Below are 13,943 nucleotides of genomic sequence, written 5' to 3'. Positions count from 1 at the left end.
TGCTCTCTGTATGTGTGTATATATATCTCCTCAATATATGTTCCATTCTATATGCATCCGAAGAAGTGGGCTGTAGTCCACGAAAGCTTATGCTCTAATAAATTTGTTAGTCTCTAAGGTGCCACAAGTACTCCTGTTCTTCTTTTTGCGGATACAGACTAACACGGCTGTTACTCTGAAACTTGTCATTATGCAAGGCACTGCATTTAGCCGTATGGAATGGAAATCCATATATGTTCCATTCTATATGCATCCGAAGAAGTGGACTGTAGTCCACGAAAGCTTATGCTCTAATAAATTTGTTAGTCTCTAAGGTGCCACAAGTACTCCTGTTCTTCTTTTTGCGGATACAGACTAACACGGCTGCTACTCTGAAACCTCCCCCTCCCCGTGTCCCTGCTGCTCTGCCCCTGGGTCCTAGAGCTACTGACTTGATCAGACAGCAGGAGTTTGCAATCGAGACAAAACAGGCAAAGTTTTCCCACAGCGCTGAGGGAGATGTGGGGTTAACCTTGATGAGGTACACGGTACAGTATCAACAAGGAGTCTGGTGGCACAAAGATTAACCGATTTATTTGGGCATAAGCTTTCGTGGGTAAAAACCTCACTTCTTTGGATGCATCTCGTGGTTTTTACCCACGAAAGCTTATGCCCAAATAAATCTCTTAGTCTTTAAGCTGCCACCAGACTCCTTGTTCTTTTTGTAGATACAGACTAACACGGCTACCCCCTGATACTTGACGGTACAGTATGTTTCATTCACCTTTCGAGTGCTGCACAGAGAGGCCCAGTCTAGCAGTAGGAACATAGGCTAGGGAGCCAGGAACTGCTGAGTTCTACCCAATCAAAGCCAGAAATAGGATGCTGTAAAACTTCATCTGCTTTTTTTTTAAATCTACAAAATTATAAAAATACTAGCCCACGAAAGTTTATGCCCAAATAAATTTGTTAGTCTCTAAGGTGCCACAAGGACTCCTAATTTTTTTTTTTAATTCTATAGGACTCTGTGATTCTGCTATGAGTGTCCACATCCAGAGCCATGCACTGAAATACCAGAAACAGCAGAACTAAAATTCATTTGCAAATTTCACACCATTAATCTGGGCTTGAATAGGGACTGGGAGTGGCTGGCTCATTACAGAAGCAGCTTTTCCTCTCCTGGAATTGACACCCCCTCATCCATTATTGGGAGTGGATCACATCCACCCTGATTGAATTGGCCCTGTCAACACTGGGTCTCCACTTGCAAAGTAACTCCCTGCTCTCCATGTGTCAGTATATAATGCCTGCATCTGTAACTTTCACTCCATGCAGCTGAAGAAGTGAGGTTTTTACCCACGAAAGCTTATGCCCAAATAAATCTGTTAGTCTTTAAGGTGCCACGAGACTCCTTGTTGTTTTTGTAGATACAGACTAACACGGCTACCCCCTGATACAGGAAACTGATGTTATCAGAGTGCTCATGCTCAGAACTGTGATCACATCACAATATGAACCCTGAGCCCAATACCGCACTGCCCATCTGTTTCCTTGTAACCAGGTCAGTTTCTAAGGTTAGTAAGTATCGGGGTAGCCCTGTTAGTCTTTAAGGTGCCACCAGACTCCTTGTTGTTTTTGTGGATACAGACTAACAGATTTATTTGGGCATAAGCTTTCATGGGTAAAAAAACCTCACTTCTTCAGATGCATGGAGTGAAAATTACAGATGCAGGCATTATATACTGACACATGGAGAGCAGGGAGTTACCTCACAAGTGGAGAACCCGTGTTAACAGGGCCAATTTGATCAGGGTGGATGTAGTCCACTCCCAATAATGGATGAGGAGGTGTCAATTCCAGGAGAGGCAAAACTGCTTTTGTAATGAGCCAGCCACTCCCAGGTTAGCAACTTGTTCTCAAAGACAAAGAGCCAAACGTGTTACGTAGCGTCAGCTTTGGTTGGTGGGGGAGGGAGAAATGCCTGGGGAAAAGGAAAGGGGCTGACTTGATGATGACCTGTTCTGTTCATTCCCTCTGGGGCACCCGGCATTGGCCACTGTCGGAAGACAGGACACTGGGCTAGACGGACCCTTGGTCGGACCCAGCCGGGCTGTTCTTATGACTTCCACATTGAGCTGCCTGAGCCCAGCCTTTCCGCCCAGCTCCGATCAGCTGTCACTACAGCTAACGGGGGCGGGTCTCGTTCGCACTCACACTGCACGCGGCTCTGGCCGTGCCAAAGGGCCTGGCAGTGGCTGGCAGTGACAGGAGGGCCGCTCGCTTCACACCCCTAGATGAGCTCCGGGCCCCATTGACGTCAATGGCCAAACGCCGGGGGGGGAGGGGGGGTAAAGTGGTTTTAGTGTTAAGGAGACTCGCCCCCCCCAAGGGCCAATCGCTGCTCTCCCCCCCCAGACCAGGCGCAGTGCAGTGAGCGGGTCCCGGGCGTTACCCGGGGGCCGGCCCAGGAGCCGGACTGGGATTTCAGGCGGAAATCACTCACCGGCTCAATCGGGGAGATAACGGTTCTACCCCGCGGCGGGCCCGGGCCCGTGTCCCGTGTCCCGGGGGGGGGGGGCTGCCCGCGCTGCGCCCCGCCCCACACAGCCCGGGAGAAACGAGCCGGAGCTGGCGCCTGCTCTGCTCTGCGGGGCCGCTCCGAACCGCTCTGAACTTCCCGCCTTCCGCGCGCGGACAGACACTTCCGGCTGCTTAGACCCCGCCCCTTCCGGCTTCGGCCCCCCGCTCCTCCCTGAGCCAGCCCCGCCCCCTCAGCACAGCTCGGAGGTTCCAGAGCCCCGCCCACTGCCCGAGTCAGCTGACCCGTGACCCAGACGGGGCGCTGTGATTGGCTGCCAAGGAGGGTCACTGGGGTCATAGACCAGCATGGCGGAGCGCAGCGTGGAGCCTGGTGAGTCGGGCGGGGGCGGGCGCGGGCGCGGGCTGTGCGAGCCGAGGCCTATCCGGGCTGAGCTGGGCGGGAGCAGGCCGGGGGGCTGAGGCAAGGCGAGGCCAGGCCAGGCCTATCTGGGCTGAGCCGGGCCGGTCGGGCTGATCCCGGGGAAGCGGCTCCAGCCGCACGAATGAAGAGCTAAGGGAAGTGGCTGGTGCTGGTTTAATGGGCTCCGAGGTCCGGCTGCTGCTCCGCGGGGGTGTCTCTGCGGGGGGGGCTCAAGGTCGCTCCAGCTCCCTGCTGCTCACGCAGTCTGGGGCCACCGCTGTACTACAGCTGCCCAGCTACCGGCTGCAGGTACACGGGGCCTGGCATGTATGAGATCTTGGCGTTAGGCTGGGGCGGGTAGAAGATCTGGGAAGGGTCTTCTCAAGTAAAAGATCACTGTCTAAAACGGCGATCCTCCGCCTGAGGTTTGGGAGCTGCAAGTGTCTCTATAACGTGTCTCCTGCGGCTCTTTGCAGCACATGCTATTATAACATTGTGTAACCTAATTATTAACCGATCAGGATGCTTTTACTATGTTATTAACCAGTCGATAAAATAATAACACTTGGTCAGTCATTTTGCTGTGAAAATATATAAAATAGTAAATGGAAATAACGAATTCATACTACTGTGGCTCTTCTGGGTAATGTTGATTGTCAATTTGGCTCCTGAATCATTGAGGTCTTAATATCGCTGGTCTAAAAATAGCATTTCAGTTTCAGAATTGGAATCAGTTAGTGGTGCTTTTTGCCACAGAAAGTAGGTTATGTAGTGGAAGAGTGAGATGTGCCTAAAGCAATGATGAGTGAAGTATAGTCTGACCTGGTATTGCCAAGACTTTGTCTTGGTTCTGACCAGGGTGTGATAATGTAATCTTCTCTCTGAGCGGATTCTGGTTGCATTACTCTAGAATTAACTATTCTTTCTTTGGACACTAAATATTTTTATACATCCTTTTAAACCAATTGAATTATGTATCTAAGCAGCCATCCTGGCAGGAGCTATTCGTGAGGGAAAATGAGAGGAAGCCAGTGTTTTGCTTCTTATATGAAGCTTTACTCAAAAAATGAGTTAGGCAATCAGTTGTGTTGGGACCACTGCATCTTGACTTATTTCTGAGGCTATAGTGAAAGCAGGTTACTTTCCTAAGTTCTCTCTTTTTCTTATAATGAGGGTGACCTATTGAATCTTGTTCTTCCATTTTATTTACATTTTTATAAAATATGCAAACTTAGTTAAATTGTAATTGAGTAAATTATGCAATCACTATTAATGAGGCCTTTTTAAACTATGTTCTAATTCAGCTTTCATTTTTTTTCCAGGTCTGGCGAACAGTTTCATGTTCAGATGTCTGTTCACATGGAGCACAATGGAATAATTGGAGCATCAAATCCAACACAGTATCTTTGTAAGACTTGGGTGGGGATTTTAGAGCAATACTGAATGCTTAAAGGATGTAATCAGTTGAGTAAAGCCTGGTTCATTAGAAAGAGGTGCTGGGGTAGAAAAAGATTTATTATTTTGCTACTTAAAACAATCATTGAAGTGCAAATACAGACTGAAGTTCCAGTGTCATATACAGTAACTCACTTAACGTTGTAGTTATGTTCCTGAAAAACGCTACTTTAAGTGAAATGATGTTAAGTGAATCCAATTTCCCCATAAGAATTAATGTAAATTGTGGGGGGTTAGGTTCCACAGAAACTTTTTTCACCAGACAAGACATCATTCATATACTGTGTGTGTAAAATAAATAATAAACTTTAAACAAAAATTTAATACTGTACACAGCAATGACAGCAAGAGACAGACACACACCATCTGTAAGAGAGATGCGCATTGCCCCTTTAGGTACACTGACCCCACTCTAAGTACACTGCTGGCAGCAGCTGCTGTCTCAACTTTCTGATCTGCTTAAAAAGGCAAGCTCCTTCCATCCTGAGCCCTGTCATAGCCCCCTGCTCTGTGGGGAACTTATGAGGGAGTGGGGGGGGGGTGCTGCCAGTCCACCCTGGTTCCAAGCCCCTGCCAGCTAGCTCCAACAGGCTGCTCTTTCTGAAAGCAGTGGCTAAAGCAAGTGGCTGCTTAATAACGTAAGGGAGCATTGCGCAACTTTAAATGAGCATGTTCTCTAATTGATCAGCAACAAAACAATATTCACCGGGCCGACTTTAAGTGAAGAGTTACTATACTAACTTTAAAATTATATAAATCTTAGGTCATGACACTAATGAATCACTGATTTAAAATTAACATAAAAGGTTCAAAGTCCAAAGGACTAAGCATAATTCAACAGAAATGTCAGTGATCAGTCATGGGCTGCAATAAGGAGACAAATTGTTTTCTTCACTTGTGCTAGCTGAGAGTGAGGAGCACTATTGGACTCCAAAAGACCCTGGCAAAAAATTGACCCTAAAATTACCTTTTCAATAAACACTCTAGCCCCAGTCTGGTAGCCTTTATTTACGTGAGCAGTTGCAGTGGAGTCAGTGGGACTATGTTTGTAGATCTGTGTAATCAAACCTTCTGGGGCTGGCCATGTTGTAAGGTTGTATTGTTCTCCTGGAGCATCTTCGTTATCAATTTTTCAGAAAAAATGTAACAACTGTTGGGAAATATTTGCTGAATCAAGATGTAATGGATGATATGAATTAATTCCAAATCTGAGCTATATTAAAGCCTTGTAAAATCTACTTAATCTTGAATAACCTTTCACTGAATGTGACTCTTTTTTTCTCCCCCAATAAGGTGTATTTGCATGAGCTCCCTGAAGCTGGTGAAGTGTCTATATTTATAGATCCCATAACTATTTGTGGAGGCAGCAAAATGAGCCTGCCTTCCTATTAATATGCCTCCAAAGATAAAGGTAGCCATTAGCACTGGTCTGGTATCTAAAGTGATGGCTTTCACTTTAACAGTGTACAGGAGTTAAGGACCCTTCTTGTGCCTCAAAGGATTTAAAAAAAAAAAAAGAGCTTGGCTCTTGATGTGAAAAGAGTGTACAAGTTCTTTGCAGGAAGTTGTTAGAAGGCTAAACTGCTGTTTCTATAATGTATTGTAATACCATACCAGCTAGTATAGTCTACTGCTGCCCTCTGTAGTTTCAGTAGAAAACAAGGTTCATACTTCATGAAAAACCACTCCTTTAAACTGGCTAAAATTAAGTATGCTTAACTAAATCAACCAAAGTGCTGTGGAAGCAGAAATCACCTTAAAATCACCACTAGCCAACTTCTATATTCTGCCTGCTTAGAGATCAAAGGAAACGTTTCAGTATGACCAAATGGTCTTAAGGTGCTAAATGAAGCTAAGCTACACTACACCAGTCCTAATTAAAACTGGCAAACTGCAGCCTAAGTCTTGGCTCCTCTTCAGTAGGAGGGCACTGCTCTCTGATTACAATTTCCACCCTGCGTGATTTTACTTTGATCCATTGGGTCCCCACCAGCTGTCCATATATTATGATGATAGCAGCTACAGTCTGATTCACTTCATGCAAATATAAACTTTCAGATGAGCAGTTTACCAGTGGTTTAAACCATTAGGTAACTGAAGTGGAATGAGTCTAGTTAAGTCCTAATTCCCAGTATCATGATAGATAGGAAGAGAGAAACAGCTTTGCTAGTCCGTAATCGCTAACAAAGCAAATCTATTCTGGTATGGTTCCAGTTTTTATCTGGCTTCAGTCACATATGCTCAATAAACCCAATTCAGACAGAGGGCATCCTTTCCCTGGTTTGTGCTTGTGCTGCCTGGCTTGCTAACTTCACCCCTGAGTTGTCCAAGGGAAGATGGGGGGGGGGGAGGGGAAGAAGCCTAAATTTATGGCAAACTGATATGAATTGGGGGCACAGCCCTGTTCTGTAAATGCTCTTGTGAATTCCAAGATGGAGTAGTCTGGAAGCAGAGCTTGGGAGAACATAGGAAGTGCCAGGCTGGAGCTGATCAGTGGTTTATTTAGGCCTGTATCTGCCTTTGACAGCGGTCAGTACCAGAGCCTTCCGGTTGAGAGTCTGTCAACCTAGCCCTGGCATCTCAGAATTGGATAGAACAACATTTAAGGCAACAAAAACCCTAGTGCTGCTGCTGAACTTAGTGTCCAAATGTGCCTTAAAGCCTGATTACTCTGCTAGTAAACGGTCACTGTACCTTTTAGTGTCCTAGTAATATGTTATACACAGTCCGGCTGGCACAAAAGTTGTGTTCCACGTACAACAACCTAGAGTATACAGTGCCTGAACCAATTATGTATCTACTTTGTAAGCGTCAGCGCCGTGCACTCCCTTCAGCTTTCAGGGGAGTACAGCTTAACAAGGTGCTGCAGCTCTGTTGCATAGCCGGTGATAGGGCACCTTTGGTGACTCTTTACATAAGTGTAGACACAGCGATAACAAAACACAAAGCCGGATGTGGAGAGGACTGTGTCGTTGGCTCGGATTTTGCGGCACAACGGGCACACCGTCTTCAGTTTTGGTAAGAGAGGTGAGCCCGTGCCGTAGTCCAGGTGTACGGGTGGCGGAGGAGTAGGCAATGCAGTCAATGATTTGATGGTCTCCTGGTTCTCCGATGAGTACCACCAGTCCAGGAACTGCAGGAAGAACACGCCCACGGAGAGGCTGGTGGACAGGGATAAGGCAACACCTCCCAATGCTTTTTTCAGTGCTGATTGCACTTGCTCTTTAATGCTGCAGCAGGGAGATAAAGTACAGACAGGTAATTAGCACCCGGCCTAGGCACCTGTGCAAACTAATAGGGTGGGTAGACAATAGGGCAGAGGCAATACCTGACTCTGCATACTAGACAGACTTCAGGGCTAGTCAGCTACTGCTTTTTAAAAAGATACCTTGTTACAAATGTGATGTTTACAACATTTAGAATCAACTGAGGAAATGAACAACATAGGTATTTTAGGGAGGTGTACTTTGGTGCATGGGGCACGGAACTTTTTAAAACTGGGAAAGTAGGGTCCAGGCCCATTGAAGTTCTTAGGTGGAAGGACTGGGGTTGAAAAGGATTGGGGTACAAAGGAATTCACCCATGATTTATTATTTCAAAGCAGGCTCACACTGGGAGTGTCCAAAACACATTGCCTTCTGTTCAGGATTTCTGTAGGAACAGAATTGCTAGTCCCAGTCCACTGGTGGACAATTGGTCCCACCCACTTCTTTGGTGGCAATCTCAGAAGACTACTCAAGGATTGAACAGGTCACCGAGATTGTTCACTGCAAGTTAAGGCAGTTTTGCAGTCAGGGACCTCTGAAGTTAACTCGGACAGGTAGGCTACTAGACTCTGCTCCCCCTTTCACAGGTGGTCACATTGAGCTTTTAAATATAAAGGAAACATATTTGACAATAATAGGAGCCCTGTTTGACCCCCATATGGTACCTCTTAACAAGTTTTATGCTAAAGCACTATCTGGGAATAGAAAGACAGCCCCGAATATTCCCACATAACACTGCAATCATTCTAAGCTGTGTTTGTCTGGCTCCTTTCTAACTTACCTGTGAGCTGGCTGCTGACTTGCAGTAGCTACTGCTAGTTTCTGCTCCAATGCCTGGATGTCCTCTGCTGTCAGCCTAACCAGGCGCACACCAGCCAAGCCCAGCAGTGGGGAATGATGCTGAGCCTTACCAAGGATATAGCACAGCTGCTGGCTGAGAAACCAGCCCTCCCAGGCCATGTTTACAAAGGGATAGGCTGCTAAAAAGGCCCTGTAAAAGCGCTTCCAGGAGGATGATGGAGGATGGATGGAATATTCGTCCTCTTCCCTCAGACTAGAGACTAGTTTCTCCAACTTTGTTTTCAGATAAGGAACGAGAACCAACAAGAGGAGAGACTTCCAGTGTTGCTTCTTTGGCAGCCCAGCACTGGCTAGCTGATGCAGCCCCTTGCTGTCTCCCACCGCTATCCTCTTTAGGCCATAGAAGTTTTCTGAAAAAGAGGCGCTACACCTGGACAGAAAATGCTGCTGGAGCAACAGATCCAGGAGGGTGTAGATCTCATCAAACCAACGCCAGAGGAAGCCATAGCGGCCGGGATTGGATTCAGCAAGCACCTAACATAAGATACATGGAACAGGGAAGGAAGTGGTGTTAAAGAGCCATTCACTCACTCAAAGCAATTACGGCCTATGTATCCAGTATAAGAAATGGTTCAGAAACACAGACCTGAGCAATGATCAGAATAAGACCCTGGCTAATAGAACTTTGGCCCTGTGGAAAATTAAATCCTTCAGTTTGCTACCAGCATATGACTGGCAATACTGTATCTATGTGTGACTTAAGCAAGATGTGAATTCCAGGGGTGAAAGATGAGTAAAGAGCATTTCACAGGGGACATGGTAGTGATCCCCCTCATTCCCCAATAACAGAAGTATATCCCCTAAAACATTAACTGTCTGCGTATGTATCCTCACTGGAGACTCAAATGCACTGTATATATTTGTGTTTTCCCTCCATGAACATTTGTTCGATATAAATGCCTTAGTACTCCATGTCTGGAACTAAAGTAGTATTGTCAGCAACAGTCCAGGCAGAAGGACTTAGATCTGGGCACTCATCCCTTTGTGTGCTAGAGGAAAAGGTGGTCTAAGCACGGAGCCAAGACCTCATGAGCGCCAGTCAGTCCTAGTTCTGCTTTGGACTTCATCTGTTTTTTTGGACAAGCCACTTTACTTCACTGCTTGAGTGTCCTCAGCGGGAGAGAACATTTTCCTCCCTCACAGGCTTGCTGAGAGGACTAGCTAATGTTTGCACAGTGATCTGAAGATGGGGAGTGCTAATCAGTGCACTAATTATATGCAATTTATCCCATTCTTCAACAGCACAAAGGAACTTTCATGTACCTACCACAGGGCAACTTGCTTTCCACACAGAGGAGCCCTTTAACTTTATTTTTGGAAGTCCAGCATTCTCAGCTCCTGTGCCATTATAGCAACAGCAGTGGAGAGAGGTTACAATCTGCGTGCTGTACTGAGCCAATGCATTTGCTCAGGCACAGGCCTTCTGTATCCTAAGATAGCACTTTGCCCTTTTATAGCACCTTCCATTCAACAATCACCAAAGTGGTTTCCCAGCGCTAATGAATTAGCTCTCCCAACCTCTGTGTGAGGTAAGTATGTATTATCCTTCATTTTACAGATAGAAAAACTAAGGCACAGAGAAATTAAGTGACTTGCCTAGGGCCTATGGAGAGTCAGTGTCAGAGCCAGGAATACAATACAGGAGTCCTGATTCTGCTTTAATCATTAGCCTATCCATGAGAAGAAGTACAGGCTAACTGACACCAAGCACATGCTTGGCACAAATTCAACTTGAACACTGTCACTTATTTTAGAATCATGACACACAAAAACTTGTCTTCCAAGGTTCAATCCATAACACATGTTTATGAGGGAGTAGTAAACCACTAGGTGTTTTGGACAAGCCACTTTACTTCACTGCTTGAGTGTCCCCAGCTGGAGAGAACATTTCCCTCCCTCACAGGCTGCCACTAGGTGTTTCCAGTGAAAATACTGGCATATGCCCTTCCTTGAAATAGCACAGCTGCACTAAAGTTTTGTAAATGCAATCAAGTAACACAGTCACTGAGACTTCAATGCTATGTGCAGAAGCTGCTAGGTGGAGACTTTAGAAGGTACTATTCCCCCTATGAAATACACACAGCTTTTAACTTGGCCTAATGTAACACTAAACTCACTTGATGTCATATTTTTATATGTGCTCTATGGATACCAGCTCCTCCCTAAAGTCTGGGGGGGGGGGGGCATCTTTACCTTGACCACATGCTGAAGTGCAGGTCTCACTGCTGACATCAAGCTGTCCTGGGCCACCACTTCAAAGATGGAAGGCCTGTCATCGCTGGCTGAAGCAGCGGTGAGATGAGCCCCATGCTCCGCCATGGCTTCCTCCGTGCAGAAGGAGCCTGACCTCCCCCACGGGAACTGGGACAAAGGAAACAGGAGTTAGTGTGTGTGTGTGTGGGGGGGGTTGTTTTAATGCTGAAAGTCCTTCCCCGCCCAAGGGAAAGGGCTGCAGGCGGAGCAGCTGCTGTGACGCTGGCAGCGGTGCCCCACGCGAGGGACCTGCAGGGGCACCGAAGGGAGCCAGCCCGGGGGCGGGCGAGCTGGGCTGTCTCGGGCGCTGACCAGGCGGGTGAACGAACATCCAGAACGTGGGTGAAGCAGCTTCGCCAAGCGGCCCCTGGGAGCCCCCGGGGAGGGGGGGGGGGGGGGCTGAGCGACCCGGGGCTGGCCCCTGCTGGGGGCGGGGGCTACGGGTCACGCCAAGGACCAGCTGAGATCGGGGGGGGGGGGGGGCCCGGGGGGGGGGGGGGGGGGCTGGGTCTCACCGGCCCGGCCCCACACTGACTTACCCCAGCGCCTCTCCCGGGGGAGGGCGGGTGTTCCGGCCCCACTTCAGAGCAGCCCCCGGAAGCGGGAGCGTAGAGGCGACGCTCTGCCCCCAGCCGTGTCTCTATGGCCGCGGCGGCGCGGACGCTCTAGGCGGCGGGAGGGGGAAACCTCTATCGCCCTCAGTCTTCCGAGCCGCCCCGCTTCCGGTTCCCGTCCCCAGCCGCCGCCTCCGCAGCGGTGTGTGTGTGTCCCCGCCCCGCCCTGTGCCCGACGCCCCGCCGTCCCGGTGAGTGTGTGCGGCCCCGCCCGCCCCATGGAGCGGGCCCGGCCGGGGGGGGGCGCGGCGCGGGGGTCCGGGCCCAGGCCGGGGGGCTCGGGGCGGGGCCGGGGGGGGCTCTGAGGCGGCCCGGGGGGGGGCTCCGGAGGGGAAGAGGCGCCCTGGGGCGCGGCTGGGGCTGGGGCAGGGCCCTGGGGCGCCGGAACGGGAGCTGCCCCCGGCGGGTCCCGCTGCCCTTTGTTCCCAGCGCCGGGCGGAGCGATGGGCGGCTGCGGCCTCTCGCCCCCCTTCGCCGGGCCCCTGGGCTGCCCCCAGAGCGGCCATAGGACGGACCGGGCCCCGCGCTTCGGGGGGACGCGGGGTCCAGGGCGGCCTGGGGGGCTAAGGGGGGCTGGCGCCGGCTCCCGGGGGCGGGGAGGGAGCGGGCTGGGTCTGGGTCACTCGCTGCTGCCAACGGCAGCCCCCCCGCTAACACCCCACGTCCCCCTGAAGCGTGCCCCCCCCCCAAAGCGCGTTAAGCCCAAACATTGGTGGAGCCGGACCCACGTTCCTAAATATTGGTGGAGCGGGAGCACCGCAGGCCCCTATAACTCGCCGCCTATGCCCAGCCCCTCTGGGACCATCCCTCGCCACCCAGGCGCTGTTACTGGGTGGATGAAGCGCACACAGCTGGGTGGGCTGGCTCAGCGCTTAGTCTGGCTAAACCGGGGCTGTTTCCTAGGGAGATTGGGGACCCACCCATGGATCCAGAGCGGGTCCACTTCTGTGTACCAACTGGGACTGTTCCCATTCTAGAGTTCCCAGGTTAATCATCCACTCAGATTGTCTCAGTCTGAGACTTTTCCCTTTTAGATTTTAGTGTCTTCACCCCTGAGATTACCCAGGGCCGGGCACAAAACTAGGTAGGGCCTGTAGGTTCCTGTTAACAGAGTTTTGGGTGGTCAGGATTCGTATTTGTCAGTTACAAGACCCTTCTTTCTTTGAGGCTATTGTGTGAGGCTGTTTGTCTCTGGATGTTGTGATTCCTTTATTCCTGCTCTAGTCACTGAGTTAGACACATCTGGTTCAATCTAAATTTGAATTTCGAACACTTAAAGAACAACATGTTGGTGAGCCAGCAGGGCTGCTAGACGAGACTAAAGCCCACTAGGTATTTTCTTGTCATGTTCTTGTTCTTATCTGGGAGTGAACGTAGGTAGGCCTTTTGTTGCAAACCTCAAAACCATTCCCAATTTACTTGTTCTGAGTTTAGCTAGTTAGACACTGGGCTCCAGGACAGCAAAGATGAGCCTATCATTACTTTACAGCTTCGGTCATCTTTAAACATCCCTCAGTTCTTGCTAATAAAAATGGCTGTTTTCCATCTTTAAACATGTTTCAGTTTTCCTCCTATTTTGAATTGTGCAGAAGAAGCTGGCATTTCCTTGACAGTTATTTGAAACCATTGTCATTTGTGAATCACTGCTCTCATGTCTCTTTGTTTCTTGGGTTTCACTTGAGACTAGCTGTGCCCTGTAATGTGTTTGCTTAGTAAACCAGATTATACTGAGTACCACTGGGAAATTGCCCTTGACAGCATGTGAGAAGTGAGCTCAAACATAGAATGAAGCAAAATACTCCTGCACCCTGGGGAAAGGCAGCCTTGTATTGTATTTGGAATATTGTAGCTGTGGTACTTATTAAAATAATAGTCTTAAATGTTATTTGTATCTGCCAAATCAGGAGGTCATTAAGACATGTACTGTGACTAGATTTAAATAAGAGCTGAGTAATTTTATGACTGCTAATGACATTTGTAACTGAGCAAGCTAAAATAATAAGGGTAATGAAATCTCAGGCTTCAGGGCATAAAGGTCACCTGTGAAATTTAGCAAGGAATTTTCCTCCTCTGTGTAGCACTGCACAATTAGTTAAATGCGTATTATTGGGTTTCTCGCCTTTCCTTAAATAACCAGGTATTGGTTAGAATACCAGACTAAATCTGTGCAGGGTCTGGCCAGGGCGATAGATCCTGTGTGTAAGAAAACTAAAGCATAGCGAGAACGACATTAATTCTCATAAAACTGGTAATGTGCCCATTACTTTAGTAAACGAAAGACATTTAAGTCCTCTTTCAAACTAGGCTAAAATCCTAAGCAGTGTGTCAGCAATAACATTGTAGCTGCAAGTAGGCTGTGTTTTTAATTATGAAATGAGACTTGTAGCAACTTCCTCTCTTGGAAAGCTATGGGGATTGCTGCCAAGACTGGTGAGCTTCGGGAGTTTAAATTCAAAGTGATGCTATATCCCCTCCTCCCCCCCCCCCTTTTTTTGAGTATCCTTCCCTGTCTCTGTTTTCAAAATTACCTCTTGTGTTGCTGCTCCCAAACACAAAGCTACCCCAGTGGTAAAG

The 13,943-nt window shown here is 48.6% G+C and overlaps 2 protein-coding genes and 1 non-coding gene across 5 annotated transcripts in view; 2 read left to right on the top strand and 1 right to left on the bottom strand.

Moving 5' to 3' along the window:
* Window positions 1–3,713: 3,713 nt before the first annotated feature.
* Window positions 3,714–3,809, top strand: LOC117867751. The gene has a single exon (XR_004643485.1). It is a non-coding gene; the product is annotated as a Z30 small nucleolar RNA (small nucleolar RNA).
* An 892-nt stretch (window positions 3,810–4,701) lies between these two features.
* Window positions 4,702–11,368, bottom strand: PEX12 (peroxisomal biogenesis factor 12). Its single transcript, XM_034752859.1, has 4 exons — window positions 11,295–11,368; window positions 10,696–10,863; window positions 8,423–8,976; window positions 4,702–7,605 (listed from the first exon to the last, which is right to left on the bottom strand). The coding sequence occupies exons 2-4, from the start codon at window positions 10,819–10,821 to the stop codon at window positions 7,206–7,208; spliced, it is 1,080 nt and encodes a 359-aa protein (XP_034608750.1). The 5' UTR covers window positions 10,822–10,863; window positions 11,295–11,368; the 3' UTR covers window positions 4,702–7,205.
* An 88-nt stretch (window positions 11,369–11,456) lies between these two features.
* The window catches only part of AP2B1 (adaptor related protein complex 2 subunit beta 1), a 99,914-nt gene continuing 97,427 nt past the window's right edge, over window positions 11,457–13,943 (top strand). For all 3 annotated transcript variants that reach the window (XM_034752857.1, XM_034752856.1, XM_034752855.1), the window contains exon 1: window positions 11,457–11,560. The gene's annotated coding sequence lies outside the window, so the exon portion shown is untranslated. The remainder of the gene's footprint in view (window positions 11,561–13,943) is intronic.

This window comes from Trachemys scripta, chromosome 18 (assembly GCF_013100865.1).
Source record: "Trachemys scripta elegans isolate TJP31775 chromosome 18, CAS_Tse_1.0, whole genome shotgun sequence".
NCBI lineage: Eukaryota > Metazoa > Chordata > Testudines > Emydidae > Trachemys > Trachemys scripta.
The sequence above is the reverse complement of the archived record's forward strand: the minus strand, read 5'-3'. Positions and strand labels throughout refer to the sequence as shown.